This window comes from Prorops nasuta, unplaced genomic scaffold (assembly GCF_024137725.1).
Source record: "Prorops nasuta isolate Cenicafe-Biocafe unplaced genomic scaffold, Cenicafe_Pnas_1.2 PNAS00003, whole genome shotgun sequence".
NCBI lineage: Eukaryota > Metazoa > Arthropoda > Insecta > Hymenoptera > Bethylidae > Prorops > Prorops nasuta.
This window is the reverse complement of record NW_027116800.1, coordinates 10,268,928-10,296,403: the sequence shown is the minus strand read 5'-3', so window position 1 is coordinate 10,296,403 and position 27,476 is coordinate 10,268,928. Positions and strand designations below refer to the sequence as shown.

Below are 27,476 nucleotides of genomic sequence, written 5' to 3'. Positions count from 1 at the left end.
AATACGATCTCTCTTTTGTTTTAGGTAAGTGTACCTTGGATTAGCTGTGAAAAGGACGATTAGGAATCAGTGTTTCGACCTGTACAATGGCACCGAGGTTTGTCCAACGTTTCTCCTATTAGAGCAAATATTTGAACTGTAAACTACTCGAGCCATTAATTCCCCAGATTCTACCCTATTACCGCTGGCTCACCCCTGAATATCGATCGACACGAACCTATAGCTTCGATAAGCGAGTTTGGATTTCTTGAAAACACGTGAACGATCCGATGCAAGATTTCCTTATTATCGGTAATGCAGTTAATTAATTGGAAATATTTCGAGGAAGGCGGAGAGTAATGGACGAGATACAAGAAAGAGAGGAAGGGGGGTGGGGGTGTGGAGAAGATTCGATAAGGGGAGGTTGAAGATTTTTATAGAAAAATACGTAGGTGGATGCACGTGTAAGTAAAAGGGAAATGAAGTTATTGAAAATTTTCTGAAGATGAGCAAAGAAAGTTTTCTTTGTTAATCGACACAGGTGTGTCCAGCTATACCTGCAGTTACGGCTGACTAAAAGGGAGTCTGGAGAGGGAGAAATTCGCGTACAATAGGATCCCAATTCCTGTGGGATAAGCGCGAGACACCCTGTGGACCGGGAGTTCGGGACAACAAAGAGGCCAGCTTCTTCTTGGAAGCATCAGGGTCCTCTCTCGATCGAACCAGCCGCGAATGCCTTTTTCAGATACGTTTCTCTTGTTAAATTCTCAGAATCGATCAGTATTGCTCTCAAAGACTTACCCCCCCCCCCCCTTCATTTCCCTCCCCCCCAACAGCTGTCATAACTATATAGCTACTATACCTCGCGTAATAATTTCTCTTGGAAACTAAACCAACCGATTTACTCAAACTCGATCCTCCCCACCACAATATCATCAACGATGCCGCAAGACGAAAATTTATCTTTGAAGAAAATTTGTCCAAAAGTGTGTATATATAATAATTTCTATCGTTCCTTTGTTTATAATAACGAGGAATGTGTAGTCGTTGAAATTTCAGACCCGAATCCACCGATTCATTTAACGGTTGATTTGCATCTGCGTTGCGAGAGCTATAGGCATATCGGGGGAGACGAGCTCGCCCGGCTTTTCTTAATTGTGAAAAACTTTGGCGCTCCAATTGTGAGTGAAAATGGGATCCCCCGGGATCCAGTTTCCGCTAAGCGGATTGTCAGGAAGAATTTCCAGCTTATTTATTCAGGATGGTTTTGGTGAGCGATGGGCAGGAGAGGAATCGGTGAAACTTTCACACGGTCGTTTCCTAGCTTTCCATATTTTTTGCACGCAGGCATCGGGAGTTTTCCTGGAAGCAGGTGTGCTCGAGGAGAGTGTCCTGCGGGTCCTGAAAGCGCAGGTCACTCTGCCAGGTGCTGGTTGGGCAGTAAAACCCGTAGCTGGTCGTTGCATTGTTGCTACTCCGCTAAGTACCCTAAAAGTACCGTCTACTCTATTGTTGTCTGCCTCTTTACGCCCCCGGCTCCCTTCTCTTCCTCCTCCATCTTCCCTCTCACGGTCCTCACCAACCATGCAACTATGCTTTTCTCCAAAAGGAAGCTGTCCCATGATTTTCCATGCTTCTCAGCACCAACGAGATTCTGCCAGAATTATCCCAAGGATTCTCCGGGAAAAATCGTCAATGATGCCCGAAGAGAGCAAATTCCTCCAATCGATATATTGGAAGAAGAAATGGAGAATTTATATCGATCGGAGATTATGGGTGCCTGGGACGATTGGATCGACGAAAAAAAGTGTTGTCCGTACCGGATGAAAAATTAATGAGGAAGCAGCGCGTGCTGTTTACGCTTGGCCTTTTAACTGTCCGACGGACGTTTCGCGCTGACTATAGCTACCGAACAGTCGTTACAGACGCTAAAAACTGCTTATTCAGATAATCCACGGGCCGAACGCGAGCCGCCAATGATTCTCGCCGTCTTTTACGTAATTCCCTCACTTCCGCCCGTTTTGAAACACTAACGATAATTCCCAGTGTCAGCCGCTAATTACCCCGCAGTACTCACTAATTTTTCGACTCCCATGTCAGTCGACTTGTCAACGAAAATATCAGATGCGCTCGAGAGCAGCTCTTATCTAATGTTTTTCATCCTTTTCTATATAACAAATTTCCAAAAATATCGTGTGCATCTCGCTTCGAGCCGAGGGTTCGTACTTCTTCTTCTTCTTCTTCCTCTTCTGTTATATAGGAATGCCAATAGCCTCTGAGAGAACGAGAAGAAGAACGCGAGAGAGAGAGATAGAGGGAGAGAGAAAAGGTCAGAGAAGGATGGGAAAGATGATAGTATAGGATACACGCTTAGCGAGACACACAGACCGTGGCTGAGATTAATACCTATCGTTTCGTGCAATTAAAGCCATTTATCATTCTAATTAGAGTGATGAATATTCCTTGGCTAAATACAATGTGGTATCTTTGGAATCACGGCGTGCGTGAAAAATGAAAGTCACTCGCGCCCACGCCGCGTTTCTTTTTTAACGGTGGGGGAGTTGGTTCGGATATATAGGATTGCTTCGTGGACGAGATAGGAGTAGGGGGGAGGGGGTGAGGAGAATTCCTAACGTTTAGGTGCGTCCCGGTGCGTTCCAAGGGTTGCTGCAACGCCTTATCGCAGCGTGAGATCTCCTTCGCCCACGCAACCATATTGAAATCATCGATAGAGAACCCAAAACCATCATCGACCCCGTCAGTAATTAATTCGCCAAGATTTTGCATTGATTTTTGGTTGGAATGAAGAAAACTAGATCGAATGGTGAACGATCGACTTCGATATATATATATATATGTGTATGTGTGTGTTAGAGAATCGCGAGATCCTCGCAACTTTTCTCATATATCGGTGCTCGGCATGACGCAAGGATTCCGTACGGAATCCTCCTCCTAACGATATACGCGAGTCATCCAATCAATCATTCATCGAGTGACTCACCACACACACGATGAGATCGTTATCGATGCTCGCCATCTCACCTTTTCTTTTTCCTCAACCAACCACCACCTTACTTTCGTTAGGTGTACTGCACTCTCTCTCTCTCTCTCTCTCTCCTTCTCTGTAGAACCTACGATACTCGTCCAATTGCAATCGAGTATAATCCCCGAGTATTCTTGCTGCTAAAATTCATGCAGAATCAACAAAGAAGTCCTCGCCATATCGATATACATAAAATGCATCGACGTGCTGCTTTCAACGAGAAGAGCCAATAAGCGATGAAGGATTAACGGAAGATCGGTACTGGCGAGGCTCTCGATAACATTCGTGCTAGAATTCTTAATGGGAGTCGAGTGGAAGGCAAGTTTTTGCATTGGAATTGGCGCGGATTATCAAATTCCAGTGGTCGATGGACGAGATCGTTAGAGGAGTCGGCGTTCTGGTGACAAGAACGCAGAACGGGTATATATATAGTACACTATATAGAGAGAGTGGCGTTAGTGTTAGGAGCGTTCGTTACTGGCTAGGAGAGAGAAATGGAGGAAGAAGATGTGGCGGGAAAGAGGTGACAGGGGGGAGGAGGAGGAAGAAGAAGAAGGTCGAAGAAACTGGAAAGATCGGATCGACGTTAACGAGACGTCGATGCTCGCCGGAAGTGTCAATGACACTCCTATCTGCTGAATCTTCCAGATATCGACCTATCTTACGTTAATAATTATTATCTTAATCTATTACTCAGCTCAGTGTCAATAATTAAGTAATCAAGTCAGATACGTGACTCATTCTGAATAATCTCCCTACAACTCGTACACCCATACTTAACTTACTGCAAAGCCCGTATTTTGATCATATCCTTCATTAAAATACAGCAAAGATTCAGGAAAGCTTCGATGAAAGCAAATTCGTTTCAACCTTTCCTCTCTTTATCTCTCGGTATACATATATCTTCCACGCGAAGCTTGGTTTATGGGTGGGACTCGTTACAATACTTATCACAGTGAATTTCCTCTTCGTCTTTATTCCAACGCTAATGCTGATGTTAGTTTCTGAAAATCGAACGTGACAATGGTTAGTATAAGGCAGCGGACCCGTTAGCTCGTGGGGAGAAACGGAGAGGACGAGTTCTCGATGCGCGAGTAGGAAGAATGCTGATCGACAGCTGAAACGTTCCACTCGCTCAATTGCAGCTTCGAGCGTTGAGCGAGAAGAAGCGATAGGAACCTTATTAATAAAATTGCTACTTGCAATAATAACACTCCTATATATAGCATTATTGAATTTTAATAATGAGAAATCGTCTCATGTTCAGTCTTTATCGCACAGATTTCAATTAGAAAATTCAGCAGTGTTCAAGCATTGTGGCTGTTAACGAGAGTGACGTAGTGACAATGAGAGAGGGGATAAGATGGACAAAGACAAAAGTGGCTATAAATGAAGAACTAGAAGGGAAAGGAATGTAGTGCTGGTAGAATTTGAATAATTTAATGGCTGGCACACCTAGCATGACTTCAACAGCTCAATGAAAGGTTTGTGAGGGCTCGGAATCCGGGCATCTTTCATTGGCCCCCCGCGTGGCTCGCTGGGATCCTGGGCGGGTGGGCCCCGAGCCAGCAACTATCGGGCTCCGCTGTAACTTGGAGGTGCCAGCCGCTAATGAGCTCGCTTAGCAGTTCCTCGCACCGAGAACCTTTCTTGATATACGACCCTTTCTCCATCAAATTTTCTCGCTTCTGGATAAACTTACACTCCCACGCCACGATAAATCAGAAAATTCTTCATCCCATTTTTATCAAACTCCCTCCCATTAAAATTCCACGCTGCTTTATGAGATATAGCACTGTCAAACTCTCTTCTCTCATTCACTCATTACATCCGCACCGAGTTTCTACATATCAGTTAATAATTTTTTCTCCTTGCACACACATACATGTTATACGCAGATCGTTCGAATCTTGCTAAAAATTTTCCTGCTAAATTTTCATTCAATTTGCTAGTTTCCGTTAACGATTCCTAGATATCGTGTGGAATCTATTGGACATGGAAGCATAGTTTTATGAGAAATTTATGCAATCTCCAGTTCATATTGGTCTGACCAATTGCTTCCTTCGGCGAACCTCGCTAATGAAGATCCTGATAGCGCTGAATGTTTCATTTCGGGGGGATATTATTAGATTTTAATCGGGAAGTTGGAGCTCGTGTAACTCGCAGTAATCGATTCTGGTTCCGAGAAAGTGTTTTCTTCACAATCCAAGTCGGGTTGCATGGGGAGGGGGCTAGGTTGGGGCTAGGCGAGGGTGGAGGAAGTATATAGTCGTTGGTCATAGACCGCGAGAAGGAAGCTTCTGACCACGACTGGCCCGATTACAACGGAATTGCGGGAGGCAGGGGTTGTCCCTGTACAGGTGTACGTTAATTATACACTCTCGTAAAAGGGTTACTTTCGATGACGCACATGCAACACCCCCTGGAAAACGTCGATGAGTGAGACTTTACACTATATACTCGAGTCAAAAACTGACCAACTCTCTTGACTCTTTCACTCCATAAAATTTTTAAAATCTGAAAATTCACCTTTCCGTATAATGGAAGCTATTTGTCTTAATACAGTTTGCAATATTATTGCTCAAATTTTCCGCTACATCCTCCAGTCCCGCTATATCTTTCAAAAAATTCAACGTGGCAATTATTTTCTGGATTCGAAATAAGCAACGTTTAAAAAAAATTTAATGCAGCGTTGATGAGACGATATGGTAGAGTTTCTAAGGCAGACTAGGAAATCCGAGTATTATAGTAACGGAGCTTTTTTTTCTTACGTAAGCCCGGTCTGACGCTGTAAATCTAAATCAATCGGATTGAGCAAAGATGATGCAAAATCCTTAACGCAGCCGCTCATTTGCCATCGAACGAGTTGTTGGATAACAACTTCATTTAGTTTCGCTGCAACACTTGACCCAAATGCGTCAGGCAACATTGACATTGCTCGCTTGAAATATCAATTTGTTGCCATCCAGCTCCGATTGAAATTAAACTTTATCCAAGCCTAGTGTCGATAAGTGGTAAAAGCTTCCTCCTCCAAATTATGCGAAAAGTGTCTTTGCAAAGAGAACAGTTATATTGCATTAACCTGGTCGTTTCGAAAGATTCGTGGCTTTCAATGAGGCGATAAAAATTTCGAGCTCGTTAGATTTCGAATGCACGGGGACGGTGCGCGCCACGTGACTGTGTCATATTTAAAGTGCCGTTAATTAATGATTGTTGAAGTATATTGCGCGTGAACTGGCTAAATTAACGCGACCGAGATCGTTGAGAGCGCGCGCGTCGTGCAGTGGCACGACCATATATAACCAGGTTGCTCTTCAATTGGTTCTTCGTAAAGCAAGCTTTTTTCATTATTTATCCTCCCTTTCGCGATGCTTAATTTATTTAACAGATCGAATCCGTTAGCTTCGTTACGGCCAGGTAAATTGAAATTTGTTTGATGAAAATAGCCAGAGGGAAATGATAAAAATCGAGGAATTCAAGTCGATTCGAAATTGAATATAATCGTTTTGTGCACGATTCGGGCCAACTCGTCCAATGTCTTTCAGTTCGGAACGGTATAAACTATAGTTGTTGGATTAATAACGGTAGGGCCTGAATCCAGAGTCTTGCAGAGTGAAAGAGAGGGAGCCGGTGAATCCCGGAACTCCAAGGTTAACAAACCCTGGATGAACGCTAGAAGGCTTCGTATAGTCGTAGTGGCGAACACGCTTTTTGCCCCGAGGGGGTGGCTAATGACAAAATCAATGCGACATAATTAGACATGGCGGCTCTACCTGGGCCCCTTCCCTCCGCGTACTGGCACTAACACGATCGCGGCCAGGGGAATTATTGTAAAAACATCCCTTAATGTGATCGATACGGCTTCGTTGCTAGCGCATTCGCTCCCCTCGCTAAGCCAACTTGCTCATTGCAAGAATCTCTCATGACCCAAAAACGTCTCTATGAATCTATATAGAGAAAACATTTTTCAATCCCCCGAGTGTGCCAGCAGTGAATTTTCAACCCTCGCGCCACTATTAAATATTTCCTCCTGATAAATATTGTTTCCTCGTCATCGGATTCGATTTGGAACGTATCGATCCTGGCGCGCGATGAGGAATTCAACGAGATTTTATAAAGGCGATCTCGTGAGATATCCTGCTGGATCGCTGCGTGGAGCGAAGAGGTGAATGGGGGAGGGTGGAGGGTGGCGAGGTTAAAGAGAGGGATGTCGATGAGGGATGGAGGAGTGTGGAAGCTGTCGGTGCATCTTTACGTGCGTGCGCGTGCGTGTTACGGCCAAGTTTCTCACGGTGCATTGGTAGGAAATTATAAGGGAATGGGTTAAAGGCTGGGTTAGCCCGGGGGGAAGGGGAAGGGCACTGGTAGGGGAGGGCAAATCATACTTAATTGATATCACAAAGAGGCCCTCAGCACCTAACCCAACCTAACTTCATAATCGCCAGCTCCACCGCCGGATTAAACGCCGAGTGGATCCATGTTGCACGTAAATTATCCTTCGTGCGAGCTGCCCTTCACTTATTACCGTTGTCTTCGCCCTCCCCCTCCTCCTTCTCTCCCCGCACTCCACTATATCTCGACTGTGCAACAAAACCGATCTTCTTCTCTCGCCAACAACACGACGAGAGATTCCGCGATCTTTCCTTCCTGCCCCGGTCAACAGTCGATAACTCGATGACCAACCTTGGAAATTCGCTAGGAAATCCACCCCCCCCCCCCCCCCACATTTCCGCGGATAACGCAATTTTAACGCGAATATCATATATAGGATCGATCGACAATGTTATATATTCTATAGTCAAATTCACGTCCGCCTGAGATTCTCGCTCTCGCGTACTATTATACAATATTGTTAGTATCGACGCAGAAAGCTCTCTCTCTCTTTTCTAGTATAACACAAATATCGATTAGTCGCGAGACGTCCTCGATACTCGCCGTGACAAAGAGACGTTGAACTTGAAGCTACGTGGCTCGTACTATCTCGAATTAATAATAAATACTATTATGTGGAAAACGAGAATAAATTATGACTCACCGTTAAAAACTCTTGAGTGTAATTACAATAATAATAAAAAGGAGCGTGATATTTGAAGTTTGTGGAGAAAAAAGTTGAAAGTGTACTGTTAATTATAATGCAAAATGGAGAATATCCGTTTCATCGGGAGAAAGTCAATAATGAGAGTCACAGGTGGTTGATGAGTTCGCACCCGAAATTCGAAGGAGGAAGATAGGTGGTGGAGAGATGGAGAGGGGGGAGGCAATAATCGCTCGCGTTCGACGAGAAGGAGAAGCGTCTTTTGTTTGTCGCTTCGGCGGCGTTTCACCGGAAACCGAACCGATGTTCCAAGTTGCCGAGCACGAAGGTATAGCCGTCATTGTGGCCAAGAAATCGTCGAGACCACATGACGTTCATCTCGAATATGCATGGCACGAAGCCCCACGATTGTCCACGATTACGCATCTCGTTATTTATCCAAACGTCAATTTCGCGTTGCGTGTCGCCCATGGGTCGATGCACCAGATCAGACGTCATTTTGTTGCTCCTTTTACGTGCCTTGCAATTTCTTGCGAGAAGAAGGAAGCAACGCATTTCTCCACCGGAAGTCCACCAGCTCCACACACGACTTATGTTAATAGCGCGAGTGCTTTGCAGATGACACGATTAAAACACTTTCCAAAATATTCGTCGAGTCCTCCAAGCTTCTCCGAGAGAAGAAGCAATAATGCAGAATTTGCATCGAGATTCGAGTTTTCCAATTTTTGTTTATTATTGCTCAAGAGGCGAGAAGAGTGCAGCCAAGTAATTCCTTCCGGTCTCGATTTTTCATTCCTGCCATATATTTTCTTCGCTATCAGTTTGCCCGGCGACGACTGCGAATGAACCATGAAATTTTTGATGGGCCCTGCTTCACGGAGGTGGAAAAACCGAGTCGTTCCTGTTATTATACGCCTTATAGCCGGCGGCTTTCTACTTAATGGCACTTTGGAATTAGCCAAGCACGAGTCCGCCTTGCAATAATTAGCACCTTTGCGCAGGATTCGTGCAATGTCAAGCCAATCGCTGAGGGAAATCGGTGAAAAACCGTAATCGTCAGTTGATTCGCCATCGTTACTCGAGCATTGCATTTTTCTACCAGCGTTTTCACTTGGGCTAATCAAATACAGTCTTCCTGCCCGATCCTACACTTTTTTCTCTACTTGTTAAATCATATAATTATTCCTCATTATTAAATTCGTAATAAATCTTGTCTATGATTCGACACTTTTAAAAATACCAAATTCCACTTACATATTTAATTGGCTTTTATCTTTTTGACGAATCACGTATGTATATATTTCCGCCATTTCTTCCACGATAAATATATAATTAATTGTTGGATTAATTTCCTAGGCGTCCTTAAGCGAAAGTTTAATGATTGGCGAATTCTTCGGGAGATTTTCTAGTGTACGAGGATCGAGGAGGGGGAAGAGAATTAAAGGATAGCAATGCAAGTGCTGATGGGATTTATCGATCGCGGAGAGAGCATTAGCATAGAGTGTAGCTGGCAGGAAAAGGAATCTTCCGGTTCTCTCTCTTGGCTAAGGCCAGAGAGGATTCCGGTATAATCGATATATCGGCTTTGCTTAATGAATGCCTATGAAAACACACAGTCATCCAGTCCTCGTCACGGCAACGGGACTCCTAAACAACGCGGCGCGTTGTTTAGAATTTCGACAAGCATGAAAAAACACGTTCGTGTGCCCGCACACATAGACACACACATAGAAAATCTACGCAGTTACCAATTAATCCACTGAAAAGTATATAATTATCGCGCAGCGTGAGTTTCCAAAATTTTTTCAACACGATCAATCCCTATGTATTAGTCTCGAAGACCAAATGTTCTTCGGGACCAATAAAAATTAAGATCGAGCCTCGTCGAATTTGTTGCTACAGGAATCGATAGATGATGAAAATTTCGTTGGAATCTCTCGAGAAGATTTTTACGGGAGATATAGGATTGATTCGTTATTATGTAAAATGGATTCGCGTCGTATAATCGGATTAAGGTGAAATAACTGGACGCGGCGGGGTAACAAAGAAAAAGTTTCTTTTGTTGGGAGTCAAGCGAAATTTAATAACAGGAGTGGATAGACGAAACGATTACGTCGGCGCCAATGAAACGATCGGAGCGGGCCCTTGAAACAAACACAAAACTAGCGAGCGGGGATAGGGGGAGGATAACGAGTAGGGTGGGGGGGGGGGGGGGGGGACAATTAAGATGTTATCGATTAATTAGGGACTGCGAAAACAAAGCCATTCGGGGTACACCGAGTCGTAGTACACACATCCTGACCCGTTAGTTGACTAGACCTAGACAGCTATAGGGCTCCGTGGTGAATCAACTAGAAATAGGAAAGGCAGGCAGGTGATGCCAGATTAGCAGATGTTTCTCCTTGCACAACCTCACCCCATTATTCAACCAAATATTCTCTTTCCATCCCAGAAATTCGTTGCTTGCTTTGTATATATACACGTTACGCGCGTCTCTTCCCCCACCCTCTCTCTCTCTCTCTCTCTCTCTCTCTCTCTCTTTAATTCCTTCTTCTAATTCCTCCTTTTAAGTATATTCCAGCTGTTACAAAGTGTCACGCTCCCCTTGACAAATAATAATTGTTCCGAATGCGGGATGCCTATATACATCTTCTCGTCTCTCCACGAAATCTATATGATATTCGACCGACGATAAACCCTCAAATATTTGTCTACGTGGTAGATTCCATCAAAAATCCATCGACGCTTAATGATCGTGGACCACCGGTGAAACGCGTACGATGCTAGAATCTTGTATTAATCTCTTCGCCGATAAATCTATATGCGTCACTTTATTATGAATAATTTCTAGCGATCTATAAGTTAGCTCCGCAAACCGGTTTGATATCGCGTAGAAATGAAAAGAAGAAACGAACAGAACTACAAGCTATTAGCGATGCTCGACACGGGACAAATTGGATTGAAAATAGGCGAGCGATATATACTGGAAATTTTTCAAGAAATCCAAGAAAACAGTCGCAGAAAAGATGTAGGTACCGTGTATAGGAAAGCGCGATAAAAATTGCTCGTCCTCTTTGTAAAAACATTCGAGGAACGAATTACGGTATAACGGTCGAAGGATAATGTTCGGGAGTTGCTTAATTGTTTCTTTTCCGCGCGTGAATGGTTCGCTAGCCTGGGGGACAAAATTGAGCGAGACGCACGAGCTTGGATGCATCGAACGAGGATGGCATCAGGATCGATGAACGATAATCCGAGAAAAACGGTCGTATAGCATTATGGAGTATCGGGTATAGTCAGGAGAGAATACCAACCAAGGGCTACGTTGACTGGATTATGGAGTTTGAACCGCGGAATTATGAGCGAGCAAACTGCAAGTGGGGAGCTACCTTTATCCGCAGGCCGTTTCCACGGTACTTCCTTACCCCGCAACCCTCTATACGCAGAAACACAACACACACACACACACGCGCGCGCGAGGCTTTTATAAGCGCGAGTACACCCACTCGTTTTGCAAGGATCCGTTAGATTCCGCATATGTATCCAGTCGCGATGATACAAGACCGCGTAATTGGGATGAGATTATTAGAATCTCGCGAGGCAACTGGCGAACGTGCTATTCCGTTGATGATCAAAGATGCCGAAAGAGGCCTCGTTCGAAATTAAATAACGCAACAGGCCAATCTAAATATTTCTCCCATAATCAAGCACCCTCGTATATAGTACGTATGGTATACCACTACTATAGTTAAGCCAAGATAAAAATTCTTATTCCAAAGATTCCGTAGGAATTGGTGAGGATTTTCGGATGAAGCGCGGGTGTTTCCGATTGGAAGGATGTTCTGTGTTACAAGGGGAGCATTGAGAGTACCTCGGTTGTTTCACGGGCGTCGATATCCAATCGATATATATATATATATATATATACATAGATAAGGAGCGATGGGTCGCAAACACAGCTGGGCGCTTTACTGGCCTCAGGTAATCCGAGCACAACGAGGTCTGTGTTGCCGTCACGCCTCTATCCCGCTTTGTCAGCAACACCGCCACGATCCTCTGTACACGCAGCTTGCCACATTTATGCGCATTTCGCTATCTATAACGCTGTCCTCTCACTGTTTACTCGGATTAACCGACTAGACGAATTTCAAACAGCATCGCGCGCTCATTCTCCCACGAACCGTCGACCAAATACCTTCGAAAGGACTGATTCATCAGGGCTCGATTCTGTCGCATCAGTGTCTTAGGGATAGAGGCGCACACTGTGGATATCCTAGCGTTAAAAAAGTCTTTATAAGTTTGAACATGATAAATATGCTATAGATATATGTATATTAGTGTAAGAGGAGAGGAAAAGGAAGATTTAAAAAAAATGTGTGTCGCTCGTGTGATTGCAGGTACGACCTGGGGTGGCGTCGGGGTAGCTAGCAAGGCAACTCTCGGTGGTGCAACGGGCGAGGGAGAGGAGAGGAGAGGAGGTAAAAGCTACGAGGAGACGCGAGGTGGAGGAGCGCAAAGTCCGGGGAGCGCAGGCGCAGGCGCCGTGGGTGATGTGAGGCTGGCGCGCGCCTCACGTTTGGGGTGATGCCCTCCAGTGAGCCCCATCCCCCCCAGTACCACCTACAGCATCATAACATTCCTCCCTCGCACCTTCAGCAACATTCGTCGAACGCGATCGGGCAGCATCAGCTCTACCAGCAGCTGGTGGCGGCCCATCATCAGCAACAGCGGCAACAGCAACAGCAGCAGCAGCAACACGGCGGACCCTTCCAAAATTCCACGTACGCGCAGCAGAAGCAGGAGATGAGCCCAGAGGAGGAGGGGGGCCGAGGGGGCGGGTCCCCCCCGGCAGCAGGGGCTGCACTGCACCAGCCCCACCACCCCCGGACCGCGAGTCCACCCTCGGGCACGGAACCCTGCACCCGCGACGCGATACCAACACCAACGCCGATCGCGGACACCACCACCACCACCACCACTACCATGACGATACAGCAGGGTAGTCAGCAACAGCAACAGCAGCAGCAGCAGCAACAGGGCCCCAGCCCGAGTCCAAGCCCCACCGGTGGTGACGTCGAGAAGTTCGACGGTAAAATCGTCTACAATCCTGACGGCTCCGCTTACATAATCGAGGGGGAGAGCGAGCTCAGCGACGACGACTCACTGCCGGATGGCTGCATCGTCGACGGCCGTGGTGTGTCGGTTCCGCACTCGTTGGTCTTTCCGCAAATTGCCAGCGCCTATTACGTATCGCGTCTCTACGCTCATCAGGCGTACCAGCAACAGCAGCAGCAACAGCAGAGGTCCGCGGCGCAACAGCACAATCCGGATCTACCGGTGATGCACAGCTATCGAGTGATAAGCTACAGGAGCGCGGAGGGTAGCAAGCAACCACCGCCGGCCCCGGCGGCACCACCGCCCCCGGCAGCCTCGGTCCCGGTCAAGCCAATCCTAATGTGTTTCATTTGCAAGCTCAGCTTCGGTTACGCGAAGAGCTTCGTCGCCCATGCCCAGGGCGAGCATCAGTTGACCTTGATGGAGGACGAGAGGCAGATACTCTCTCACTCGACCGCCAGCGCCATCATCCAGGCTGTCGGTAGGCTGAAGCAGCCGCTGGTCAGCTTCCTCGAGCCGGTGACCAGCCCCAGCTGCGCCCAGTCGCCGAGCCAGCAGGGCCAGCAACAGCAGCAGCAACAGAGATCGGACTCGAACGAACTCGATGCACCGACGACGACGAGTACCCCGGCCAGCACCCCCGGGGTACCCAGCAGCCCGCAGACGCAGCAGCAACAAGCCAGACCATCGCCGAGCACCCCCACAACCCCCACCTCGCACTCCAATCATCCCCTGGCGTTCAATCATCAACCGCAGCAGTCGCAACACCAGTGGACCGGCGCCCAGGTCAGCGCAGCTTCCTGGGCCAAGGCTCCGGACGCCGCTGCAGCGATGCACTATACCTCGCCGCCGCCACAGGCCACCACCACCAAGGGATCTCCATCCTCTTACGCGGCCCTCACGCAGCAGCCGCCCAACTTTCTCACCGGCACGACGATAGGCGTCTGTCCGGAACACATGCAGGGACGTCCCAGCGGCGTCGAGTGCCCCAAGTGCGAGCTTATCCTGGCCAGCAGCAGACTGGCCGGTCCAGGTGGTCCCCTAGCCGGGATCCACAGCAGGAACTCCTGCAAAACGCTCAAGTGCCCGAAATGCAACTGGCATTACAAGTACCAGGAGACCCTGGAGATCCACATGAAGGAGAAACACCCGGAGAGCGAGACTTCCTGCATCTACTGCATCGCTGGCCAGCCCCACCCGAGGTTAGCTCGAGGGGAAACCTACACCTGCGGCTACAAACCATACAGATGCGAGGTCTGCAACTACTCGACCACGACCAAGGGCAACCTCAGTATTCACATGCAGAGCGACAAGCACCTGAACAACATGCAGGAGCTGCAGCAAGGTGGGGGCGGTGCAGCGGCTACGAGCAATCCTTCCTCGTCCCAGGATGCACCGATGCCAACGAGAAGTCCGCACCATCAGCAAAACCACAGTCCACACCTCAGTGGACAAGCGGGTAATCAGGGGAAGCCCAAACCGACCTTCAGATGCGACGTGTGCAATTACGAGACGACGGTCGCGAGGAACCTGAGGATACACATGACCAGTGAGAAACACACGCACAACATGCTGGTCCTGCAGCAGAACGTCAAGCACATGCACACCCTTACGGCTCTGCAGTCGCATCATCAGCAGGCGCAGCATCATCATCAGCAGGCCCAGCAGCAGCAGCAGCAGCAACTCGAACAGCTGCTCCACCTCGGCGGTTTGGACAAGCCTCAGCACGCCGAGGCCGCGTTGGCCGACATGGCCTACAACCAGGCCCTGCTCATCCAAATGATGACGGGTGGTCAGCTACCGCCCCAACTACCACCGGAACTCATGGGAGGTATGGCCAGCATGAGCGTCATGGGCAATCTCGGTGGGGACGTCGGTCTCTCGCCGGATTCCATGGAACCGCCTCCGGAACCAGCCGACCCCGACCCCTCTCATCTCTATCATTGCTGCGTCTGCAACAGCTTCGCCACCGACTCCCTCGAGGCCCTTGGCCACCATCTTGCCGCGGACCGAACGAGAACGCGCGAGGGCGAGATTCTCGCTCTGGTCGCCGGCCACTTCGTCTGCAAGCTCTGTTCCTACAAGACCAACCTCAAGGCCAACTTTCAGCTGCACTGCAAGACCGACAAGCATCTCCAGCGTCTGCAGCACGTGAACCACGTGAAGGAGGGTGGTCCCAGGAACGAGTGGAAGCTCAAATATCTCGCATCGCCTACCAGTGCTGCGCAACTGCGTTGTCACGCCTGTGACTACTACACCAACAGCGCTCACAAATTGGCTCTGCACGCGGCTTCCCCGAGACACGAGGCTGCCGCGCTTCTGCTGCGTCATCTCCTGGAGACCAGCGCCAACGTACCCTCCACGGCCAAACTTTATCACTGCGCCCTTTGCGGATTCAGCGCGAGACACAGGCTGCCGCTTCTGCAGCACGTCAGGTCCCTCAGGCATCTGCAAATGGAGCAGTTGCACCAGCTTCACAGAAGAAGCGGAATACAAGGAAACGAGACACCTCACACCGATATCGGCGATGTTTTTCAAGTGGTTCCAGATCCGGATGCCGCGACCACTCAGCAAACCAGCCCCGCTACACCGACCACACCCAACGCTCCCACTGCTAACAATGGTAAACAAGGATAATCACGCTTTACCCGCGCTAAATTCCATCTGTACGAAGAGTGTCGACTCGAGTGGCTTTTAGTCAAAAATAAATGAGACTTTTTTGATCGTCATATTAGAATCCTGACGCAATTGCGTAGAATTTCATTGAAAGAAATTGTATAGACGTCGGTCGAGTTATCGGTTGCTCAATGGCCGATACCGACCGATACCAGCGCGGTAGTTGTTAAATTATCCATTGCATAGGTGTTATACTATAGTCCATTGTGTATTATTATAAGCAATAATTCGAAAAGAGCATGGAACGGATCCTACCTCGGTAAAGTGAATACGCCGGCGATCCGGTTTTGTCTCTCGCCGCAGTCTCGCGTTTGCCAAGTGTTTCTGGCGATTCTTGAAAGAAAGTATCGTGCCGCGGGTGGAAAAACACGACACGCCCTTAATAAATTCAATACTCTCATCGATTATCTTGCAATTAGGTCGAGATGACGGTAATTTCGCGTGACATATGGCTATGGCGTGTGCCCGGCACGCACAAAGAACGGCGGCGGTCGCTATTATAACGGCGGCCTGTACTTACATAAATATACGAGAAAAGTTGGCAGCACGCGTTGCACTTTGACGCAGCAACTGACGCCCGGCCATATAGAAATGCGGTTTCGGACAATGAAGAACCGCACGAGAATAGGCGTTCAAGAGGCGCTCTCTTCTTCCTCCGAGTCTTTCTTCCCCCTCCCCCTCCCCTCCCCCTTGGCCTCTTTTTATTTCACGAAAACCACCTTTAATTCGATATTGCCAATCCGTAATTTCTTCGCGGTGCATTGTTGTCCACAGGTATATGGCACATCTGTGCCACCTCCTCGTGGGCCAATTTTCCATTTAAACCACTCGAGTGCCCCAATTCCTTATTTCGTTCCTGGACGCGCGAACCATCGGAGCCTCGTGCCGAGCATTCCTATGTCACCTGTTTCCTTATTCTTCCCTCGAGGAAAACACAATTTTTGCACGGAGCTGCCCACGACGAGCTATTTCCTTAAGCGCATTGTCGCAATTATCGCTGAATTTGGTAAGTCGTGTCGAGGACAATGCTGTTTGTCGCTGCTTTCACCGAGCAGTCGATTCGCGTCGCGCGGTGGAATCATCCGCTCCACCTTCGCGCGTCTCGAAAAGGTACTCTCTAATTGCGCCCATCATTTTTCCACCGAGAAGGGCAAGCGTTACTCTCGATGATACACCGTGCGATTTAATAGCTCCGAGTAGAAAACTGTCCAGCAGCGTGCGGTACGTGACACTGAACGCGAACTTTGCATTGCCGCCATATTTCTTCGGTGCTATCTATAATTTACTTTCTCTCGACAAGCTTATAATGTCTCCTGGAACGAATCACTGTTACCGTAAAACCAATGCTCGGCCGACGCGATTTTAACCAGTTTAATGTCAAAGTTTAATTTTCTGTCTCGTAAAGAGAAAGAGTCGAAGGAATTTATTATATCCCCGAAAGTTACGATCCGCTGTTAGTCGCGATTACCATTCGGCCCAGGAACGTGTTCCTCGTACGCATAAATCTCGTCCCGCGCTAGCGAATTTCGTGCAGGTAGGAGAAAGTTTTCTTTCGGGGCTATGAGACGAGTCTAAAGTGGTATCTCTGCTTGTTTGTTTATCTCGAATGTAGAACGACGGGACGAAGGAAGCGAGTGTGGCAGCGAGGTGAAGCAGGAACCGGATAACGAACAGGAGCAGGAACCAGAAGCGGAAGGTGAAACGGAGGATGTAACCTGCCCGTACTGCACGTACCAACCGACGTCGCGCGAGGAGCTCAGGCAGCATCTGCAAGTCGCTCATATACAGGATCCTGAGGAAAAAGTGGAGACGGTGAAGGAGGAACCAGTACCGGAGTTGCTGTGTCCTTTGTGCCAGGATGGCTTCAAGGAACGCTCGGCACTGGAGAAACACGTGATGCAGATCCACTCGGTCAATGCCGATGGATTGCAGAGACTTTTACTATTGGTGGACCAGAGTCATTGGTTGAACAACAATCCACGAAACACGTCGACCCCGGCTGTGCCCATTCCAACCTCGCCCAGCACCATGACTAAGCAGCAACAGGAGGAGGAATCGAACGAACGCGTCGAAGAGATCGAGGAGATCACAAGGTGCACCGTTTGTGGTCGGGTCTGTCGTTCCCTGGAAGAGCTTCAGCAACATCACAGGGAAGCACATCCAGCTACCACGCCGACCTTGGCGGTTAGCGAAAAGCACGTGTACAAGTACAGATGTGGTCAGTGCAGTTTAGCCTTCAAGACCTTGGAGAAACTGCAGCAGCACTCTCAATACCATGCCATCAGAGACGCGACCAAGTGCGCCCTCTGCGGACGTTCCTTCAGGTCCGTCCAGGCTCTTCAGCGACATCTCGAATCCGCCCATGCAGATCTGCACGAGGACGAGCTGGCTCAGTACAAGCAGAGCCTGATTCACGCTCATCCGTTGCTTCAGGCTCTGACGGAGGAGGCTTTGAGAAGGCAGGGTAACTTGATGGGCGAACAGAACGTCGAGGATGACAGTGGAAGAGGCGACGAGGAAGAGAGCGACGCTAGTGACTCTTCACCCTTGCACAAGGAGCAACGTTTGCTCGAAGATTATCTCAATAGTCAGCCAGTTGCCGAAGACTCTTATCACGATCCGGCTAGGAAATTCAAGTGCCACCGTTGCAAGGTCGCATTCACCAGGCAGAGTTACCTTACAGGCCACAATAAGACCTTGCTGCATCGTAAAGGTGAAAAAATGTCCTATCCCATGGAAAAGTATCTAGATCCGAATAGACCTTACAAGTGTGACGTGTGCAAGGAGAGTTTCACCCAGAAGAACATCCTGTTGGTGCATTACAATAGCGTCAGTCATTTGCACAAATTAAAACGAGCGATGCAGGAGCAGGGGAACAACAATACCTTGATCTCCGTGGTTCCACCTGCGAGCCCGACCGAATCCCCCGACTCCCAGCAGGATCAGGACAAGAAACCCTACAAGTGTAACATCTGCAAGGTCGCTTACTCCCAGGGCAGTACTTTGGATATTCATATGAGGAGCGTACTGCATCAGACCAGAGCCAGCAAACTGCCAGATCTCGCCGCCAGCGGTCAGCTGGACCTCGCGCGTCCTCTGATCGAACAGCCACCACCATCGAGCCCCAACAGCCCACCTTGTAACACCACCGGCAGCAATACCGGAAGCAACATGCTCACGTGTCCTCGTTGCAATGCCCTCTTTGTCAATCAGGAACAGTTGGCGACCCATCAACAACTCTATTGTATCTTCAGCAATCCATTAGCCCTATTTCAGCAATTGGCAGCATCTCAGCAATTGGTCTCATCCCAACCGTCAAAGACACCACCGCCATCCTCCACGACTCCTAGTCCTCAGCAGCACATGCAACCGACTGCTCAGCAAGTGTCTCAGGCTACGCAAGACATCCTATCCCAACCGCGTACCAAGACCTCCCAAATGTACAAGCATCTGCTGGAAAGCTTCGGCTTTGACCTTGTCATGCAGTTCAACGAAAACCATCAGAGGCGTCAGCGCAAAGAGGAGGAGGCGGCCGCTGCTCTTCAGGCTCAACAAGAACAGCAGAAGCAGGAGCAGCAGAAGCAGGCCTTGGCAGCTCAAGCGGCGCAGGAACGCGAGGAAGAGATCGATGAGCACACTGACGATGACGTCATCCCCGAGCTAACGCGCAGCACATGCCAACACTGCAACAAGGAGTTCAGTAGTGTGTGGGTGCTGAAGGCCCACTGTGAGGAAGTGCATCGTGATTTAGTGCCACGTGAGTTCCTGGAAAAGTACGCGCAGCATATTAAGTGCGAGTACGAGAAAAAGAGTGTAGTGGTGACCGCGGCAACGTCATCGTCCACGACGACGGCGCCGAGGAGCTCGACACCGGCGTCCGCCCAACCCCAGGATCTCAGCTCCGATAAGGAAAAGATCGAGGAGAAGGAGGAGAAGCATGAAAAGGAGCCGGTGAGGACTCCGGAGGCAACTTCTACGACACCGGCAACGACACCTGCTCTCAGCAATACACCGGTGTCGAGCACCGACTCCACAACGCCGACTATACCCCTCAATCAGCCGCAGCACCACGTCCAGCAATCCAATCAGCAACAGCAGCAACATCAACAGCAACAGGCTCAACTGACACTCGCTCAACAAATGTCAGAAATGCAAGCTGCACTCAACGCTATGGCTGCATCCCAGCTGCAGCAACAGCTCCAGCAATATCCCGGATTGATGATGGGAATGATGGGATTACCTCTGGGATTGAACGTACCGGCACTGGCTGCTATGAATCTTCAGCCTCCGCTTGTACCGATGATGCTACCACCACCTCCTTACGATGGAGCTGCCGCTGCTTATCCACCAATCAACGCTCAAGCTGACCTTCTTGCCAAACAACACCTTGCCCTACAGCAACAACAAGCCGCTGCGGTAAGCCGTTGTCATAGTTGACTCTTTTATTTTCACGTTAATCTTTTAGTGGCCTTACCCGTTTTGCCTCGAATCTCAGTGCCTTTGTCGGGGCGGAAATGACACCAACGTTCCTATAGATGAATGTCGTAACATTACGCCTCTTCTTTTGATTTTTAGGCGAACGCAGCAGCATCCCAGAAGAGGGCACGAACACGAATCACCGATGAACAGTTGAAGATCTTACGCGCTCACTTTGACATCAACAATTCTCCAGGGGAAGAGCAGATCCTAGATATGGCCGCGCAGAGCGGACTCCCACCTAAAGTCATCAAGCATTGGTTCAGAAATACACTGTTCAAGGAACGTCAGCGCAACAAGGACAGTCCGTATAATTTTAATAACCCACCAAGCACAACCTTGAATCTCGAAGAGTACGAGAAGACGGGGGAAGCGAAGGTTACACCGTTGAATTCTAGTGTTTCGGGAAGCAGCTCGTCGGATGACAAAAGTCCCAATAAGCAATCTACTCCACCACCACCAGTAACTGCTGCCGCTTCTCAAGTTACCGAGATCAAACAGGAAGTTCAAGAACCACCGCAGTGCATCCAGCAATCTCAGCAACAGTCGCAGCAACAGTCGCAACAACAATTGCATCAAGAGGAGCAACACCATTCTCCGGGTAGTTCAGGGGATCAGCAATCTCGACCTCATTCACCAGCACTGAGCATGAGTTCGGTTTTCTCCGGACTCCACCATGACATTTCATCGCACTCCACAGCTACCAATGCACCCAGCACACCGATGCTTCCACCGAAGCTGGCGCCACAAAATTTTGCCACCTCTACTCCTAGCAGTGCAGTCGTTCCGGGCGCCATTGCCGCCATGTCCTTGACCCCTCAGCGATCACTGAGCCCAGGAAGAGGACCAGCCGATTATTCCTTCGGGGGTAATAGCAACGGCAGCAACTCTTCCGGCGGTAGCTCCGGGAAACGCGCGAATCGGACCCGATTTACCGACTACCAGATCAAAGTTCTTCAGGAATTCTTCGAGAATAACGCTTATCCGAAAGACGACGACTTGGAGTACCTCAGCAAATTGCTGGGTCTGAGTCCACGCGTGATCGTCGTTTGGTTTCAAAATGCTAGGCAAAAGGCACGCAAGGTCTACGAGAATCAACCAGCAGCCGAACCGGTGACACCAGGAGGGCGAGACGGGGACGATGGATCCGGGAGATTTCAAAAGACCCCAGCAATGAACTACAAGTGTATGAAGTGCTTGCTGGTTTTCCAGCGTTACTACGAGCTGATTCGCCATCAGAAGACGCACTGCTTCAAGGAGGAAGACGCGAAGCGGAGCGCTCAAGCGCAGGCAGCGGCCGCCCAGGTAGCCGCCGTGCTGAGCTCCGAAGACAGCAACAGCAGCTCCACCACGACGACCACCAATGCCGTGTCCAGCAATCCTCAGAACGCTCCGGCTTTAACGGAGCAGCTGCAGCAACCGATCAACACGACAACACCGCCGCAACATCAGCAACAAAGCATGTCTCAGCAACACCAGCAATCCCAGCAACAGCAAACTCAGCAACAGCAATCACAGTCCGACTCGAAGGAGGGAAGTTTCCAGTGCGACAAGTGTAACTTGGTATTCGGACGATTCGAACTTTGGCGCGAGCATCAATTAGTACATATCATGAACCCGTCCCTCTTCCCTCCAGCCTATCCGCCAGATTCTCCTTTTGGAATCCTTCAGCAACAGGCTCTGAACGCCACCACTGGCGTCTCCCCGGATGCTCCTCATCCCCTGATCGCTATGATGCAAGACCGGAAGCGCAAGTACGAGGATTTTGAAGAAAACGCGACTGGCGATGGGCGCTCCAATTCAGAGCACAGCGAGCAGCCCAAGGACAAGCGACTGAGGACCACGATACTACCGGAGCAACTGGACTATCTCTACCAAAAGTACCAGGTAGAGTCGAATCCTTCGAGGAAGATGCTGGAGACCATCGCTAGGGAAGTGGGACTGAAGAAACGCGTTGTCCAGGTTTGGTTCCAGAACACCAGGGCCAGGGAGCGCAAAGGACAGTTCCGTGCGCACAGCCAGGTCATCAACAAACGCTGTCCTTTCTGTCCCGCTCTGTTCAAAGTCAAGTCCGCCCTCGAATCCCATCTGAGCAGCAAACACGCGGATCAGGTAGCTCGCGGAGAAGTGAACATCGACAACATACCCGACGAGGAACTGTCCATGGAGTCCGCACCTTCCAATCCCAGTACACCGAACATAATGCCTCCGCTGTTTCCTCCGTTCAACTCGGACATGGAGGCGTCCCTGAAGAAGTATTACGAGGAGTCGATGAAACGCTACATCAGCGAGCTCCAGGCTCATGCCAGTAACGGGAAACAGGAGGCGGCCAATCATCAGAGCGGCGGCAATGCCGGAGAGTCACCGTTGGATCTGAGTAAACCGGTGGACCTGAGTCGACCGGTGAAGCTGAGCCTCGGTGGCCTGAGCAATCTCTTGGAGGAGCAGCACGGTGCCCACTTCAGGGGTGGAAGCGATTGCGGTCCATTGACGGATCTCTCGGAGAGAAGCATCTGCGACGACGACAGCATGAGCGAGACGACGGAATTCTTGGACGACGAGAGTGGACCCGCGAGTCCCGCCTCGAGCACTCAAAGCTCGAGGCAAGGCGCCGGGAATCCCAGTACACCGGGAGCCACAGGACCGCCCGTGTCCAGTTCGGGCCAAACGCAGTCGGGTGGTAAACGCTACCGCACCCAGATGTCCGCGACCCAGGTGAAGGTGATGAAGTCGCTGTTCTCGGATTACAAGACCCCGACGATGGCGGAGTGCGAGATGCTCGGCAGGGAGATCGGCCTGCCGAAGCGCGTGGTCCAGGTGAGCATCGATGCCGCGAGAACTTCCTGAAGAGATCCCGGAGGACTTGTGGTCTAATTGGAACGAGTTGCAGGTCTGGTTCCAGAATGCCCGTGCCAAGGAGAAGAAGGCCAGGCTGGCGGCTGGTTTGCCCGCAGAAGGCTCCGCCGTGCAGCCCCATCGGGGACCCACGGGACCGGACGAGTGTCGACTCTGCTCGGTCCGTTACTCTGCCAAATCGCCTCTTCAGGAACACGTCTTCTCCCGAAGGCATATCGAATCCGTTCGCGTGGCTGTCGAGGATGGCAGCCTCGTCCCACCAACACCCGGGGCGCCCATTGTACCAGGGGCGACCGGCTCCAACGCCACTTCCGTCAGCCAGCAAACTGGCCAGCAACAGTCCGACGAAAACATGATGTACGGATCATTGTTCCTTCATCCAACAGCGATGTTCCAACCGCAGCAGCAGCAACATCCTGGCGCCGCTGCGGCCAGCACAGCTACCACCACGGCCGGTGAGTGTCTGGCTGACCTCTTAGACTCCTAGACTGAGATTTGCACCAGTACAGCCTTCAATGACTCCCCGCCTACCCAATCGTCGAGAGAACCATCTTTCATTCCTATCTCTTCGCTCGTTCAATTTTTATCCATATAATCATCGCCGCTTCATTTTTACATTCAACCAAGCACGCTCTTTATCATTGACAATTTTAGTCTCGTTGAAGGTCAGGCTGGCCAAATCTCTATGTATGTCGTCGTGTACGTGTCTTTTGTGTATCGTGTATACGCATACTTGTAAAATTGTGCCCGTGTGATAATCTATAGGGGCCACCAACTATCGTGTTTATATATAGCTGTCTCGAGATACCTTTATAGTATGATAGATATATATATATATATTGATATATATATATAAATATATAAATAAATTAATTAAAATGTATATTAATATACATAGTGCGAATATAATATATCCAGAGCTAGGCAATACTGAAAGTTCCTATCAGATGACTATTCTAGCGTAAGAATGCGAGAGAGAACCAGAGAATGAATGTACGGGTAAACGAGTGACAGAAAAAAAGAAATGATCGGAGTGAATGCGCGCGTGTGTGTGTGTGTGTGTGAGAGAGAGAGAGAGGGCAAGAAAGATAGATAGAAAGAATGTATTTTAAACTATTAGAAAAGCCGAAAACGTTTCTGGCATAAGTTGCTCTGTACAGTTAAAGACTATATTGATCTTAAGTATAGAGAATTTGATAACGAATTAGCTGTCCAACGTGGACTTTTACTTGAAATGCGTTTGATCGTTTATATAGTATAGCCAGAAAAAGAACGGAGAATAAGCCTTTATATATATAAATATATATTTATATATATAGTATATAGCGAAGCGTTAGACCTTCTACTTCCCCGTTTCCTAGTGTCCGGGTCATCGTTCAACTTTTTACTCGCCCTTACCCCCAAGGCCAAGGAGGAGACCGTCGTCGTCGTCGTCGTCGTCGTTGTCTCGAGCAAATGAACATAATGTAAATACCTCGCAGCCTTTTCGGGGCCTGAATGGGGAAACATCATCCGTGCACCCCATCCTTGCCCCTCTTAGACCATCAATCGACGCTGGGGCTCTGTATTGAGAACGAGGCTCCTTTTTATTTTTAATTTCATTCTCCTTCGCCTTGCCCCCTTTTTCTTCCTCGTCACAACTACGCCATCATTTTAGACTTTATTTAACATTACGATGACTTGGGCGTTTACTCACGGCTATCATTAATTATTATTTGTTTTATGCGTTTAGCTATTTATGAATTTTCTCTTGTGATAGTCACACTCTCGCCTGCCTTGTTTAACGTTTCGCGAACGCGTTGGACCTTGAGAAGGAGCCTGAAGATCATGCTTCCCTCTCGCTCCAACGAGACTTTTATTTCCTTTGTACTCTCTCGAGTATACCATTTGTTCTCTTTTTAGTTTTAACTTTATTTTAATTTTTTTCTCCCTCGAGCCGACGAGGGTGTGACTCCGTTTCCTCGCTTTTTTCACCCCTTCCCCCTCCCCATACGTTCCCTCTTAAACGACACTTCGACACACATACACAAGCACGCAGGACACAACTACACGCACACAAAGGCGTAAGAATGGAACGTCGTTGATACAACTACTCTTATGTATATAGTTTATTATTCTATTATTATTATTATTATTCTATTATTATTAACTAATTAATATTATTATTAACTATTATTATTATTATTATTTTATATTATTATTAATATTATATATTATTTTTCTTCCGTTCTAGTCTAAAATAAAGCTATACTATCACAATATTACTTTTTGGTTCTTTTTTTCCGTGTGGATATTTTTTTCACCGACCAGCAAATCCCGTGTCCCTTTCCCTCCTTGCTGGTTTTTTAAGCAGAAGCAATAAGAAGTGGTAGGCATTTAACGCAAGCGAAGGAGCGACCTTGGGTACGTTGCAAAAGCTGCGGTTGGTCGAGGAAGGAGGAGGAAGAGGAGGAGGCTGATTCTTATAGCGTTAAAAAGCGAAAAACAGCGATGTCCCTTTGTGCCGGTAATGGCGACATTGGCGACACATGGCATTGTCAGCACGATGCGAGCTTTAACCTTTGACACGGGGGAAGGCATTGGGTCAGGTTAGTAGTCAAGAAATGGAAGCCAAGCGTACCATCCGACAAATGAAAATTGACAGGGAAACACCAAGGTGACACGTTCGCAAGAGTTAAACCGAGAACTCTTGCTTCTCTCTGACACGTGGGTAAAAGATTATATGTATTTTTGCTTCTCTAACTTATATACGAGAATCGTACGTATAGTATATATACATATATATATATATATATATATATATAGGTATAGTGGCGTTTCCTCTAGGCGTTGGAACAATCCTTCTCGCTATTTTCCGTAACAATGTAAGCACGTTGCTTAATTAAGTCGAGCCGAGGCGAGTCGAGTCGAGTCGAGCCGAGAGAATTCTTTTTAAGACTTTGGAGGTTCGTAAAGTTAAACGATGCCTACTTGGGTGAATGCCGGTGAAAATCTTAAGTGCGGCTGAGTTTTTTGCACGACCGGAAAGCAACACCGAGGTAGCGACGAATCGGTTGACTTTTGCTAAACTAAGTTCCGCCTACTCTGGGTGGCCCTGAATTACCGCGGATAATGCGAGCGAGCCTGAAAAATAATGATTTACCAAGTCTGAGCGGGCGAGAGAGGTAGTGAGAGACGGCGGTGTGGCGTGTAGTGGGGAGCAGGGGGAAAGGGGAGCACCGGTCATTACTGTCGATGAAATCCCGGGTGCAACCTTCGTGGAAGTTAAACGGCCTTCACAACTCCCCGAAGATCGTGAGCATCCACTTAAGTAGCCAAGATCACTTGATTACCAACAATTCGTTCGCTCATTTTGCCGAATACAGACGCACGCGAGGCAATTAAAACGCTGCGCTGCTTTTCCAAGAAAATCGATAAACAATCCAAAACAAGCGAGTCCGCAGATCCGAACTACAAAGGCACGCGCAGTCGTTCGAAAACTCCAGAATAAAATATATGTAGCCTGACGAAAAGGCACTGCGAGAAATTTCCGAGAGATATTGTGCCTTTTAATATTTAACGTAACGAATCGGTATAATTAGACCGAATCGAGTGGCTTGATGGATTTTCTTTTAATTGGGGAGAGAGAAAGAGAGTGGGTTTCGGGAGGGGGGAGGAAAGAAAAATGATGAGACTCGATAAGAGATTAATCGACGCGAAGGTACAAAGGCGGATATCGGGAGTGAGGAATGTAGTCCGTGGCTAAGTAGGCATCCGATTGGTCGTTGGCCGGCCAAGGTTATCGTCCGAGGCGTTAATTAGTTTCGGTGCTTTTTCGAGGTGTCTTAGATACAACAAAAGCCAACAATTGGACGATGGGGGGAGAAGTTTGTGCATTGTACGCTCGGTCATGGTCTCTCGCTGGCTGTAAGATAAAATTCCCTAAACGACGCGATTCGGTTGAAAGGGCCGGATGAGGTAAAAGGGACAATGGAATATTCGCTCGGAAAATTGATTCCTCAGTCGGTCCCCTTTGAACCGAGATATCCGTTCGCACCTACACGTCGCTCGCGTTGATATCGCTACGCGACAATAAAACGGACGCCATCTTTGACTCTCTTATCCGAGTGACTCTTTTGGGCCCCTTTCGGCAAACAGGGCCCCCCTTTGTCGGTTCCTCCATCGCGCTCGGTGACGAATCTCAAACAATAAAGCCGAACACCCGATCGGGAGAAATGAATTTGTATGCCGCCAAACGGAAATCAATCTTCGGACCCTCTGATTGGGCCCTATTCTTATCCAGTATTAACGAATGTC

At 48.6% G+C, this 27,476-nt stretch overlaps 1 protein-coding gene across 7 annotated transcripts in view; it reads left to right on the top strand.

Moving 5' to 3' along the window:
* Nucleotides 1–27,476, top strand: part of zfh2 (Zn finger homeodomain 2) — a 180,238-nt gene that overhangs the window by 95,001 nt on the left and 57,761 nt on the right. For 6 of the 7 annotated variants that reach the window (XM_066725021.1, XM_066725017.1, XM_066725019.1 and 3 more), the window contains 4 exons: nt 12,455–15,795; nt 17,461–20,264; nt 20,424–23,141; nt 23,215–23,635. In XM_066725021.1, the coding sequence (XP_066581118.1) occupies nt 12,642–15,795; nt 17,461–20,264; nt 20,424–23,141; nt 23,215–23,635 (9,097 nt within the window). In that variant the 5' untranslated portion in view covers nt 12,455–12,641. Of the gene's footprint in view, nt 1–24; nt 98–12,454; nt 15,796–17,460; nt 20,265–20,423; nt 23,142–23,214; nt 23,636–27,476 lie in introns of all 7 variants that reach the window. The other variant, XM_066725018.1, reaches the window with a different exon arrangement.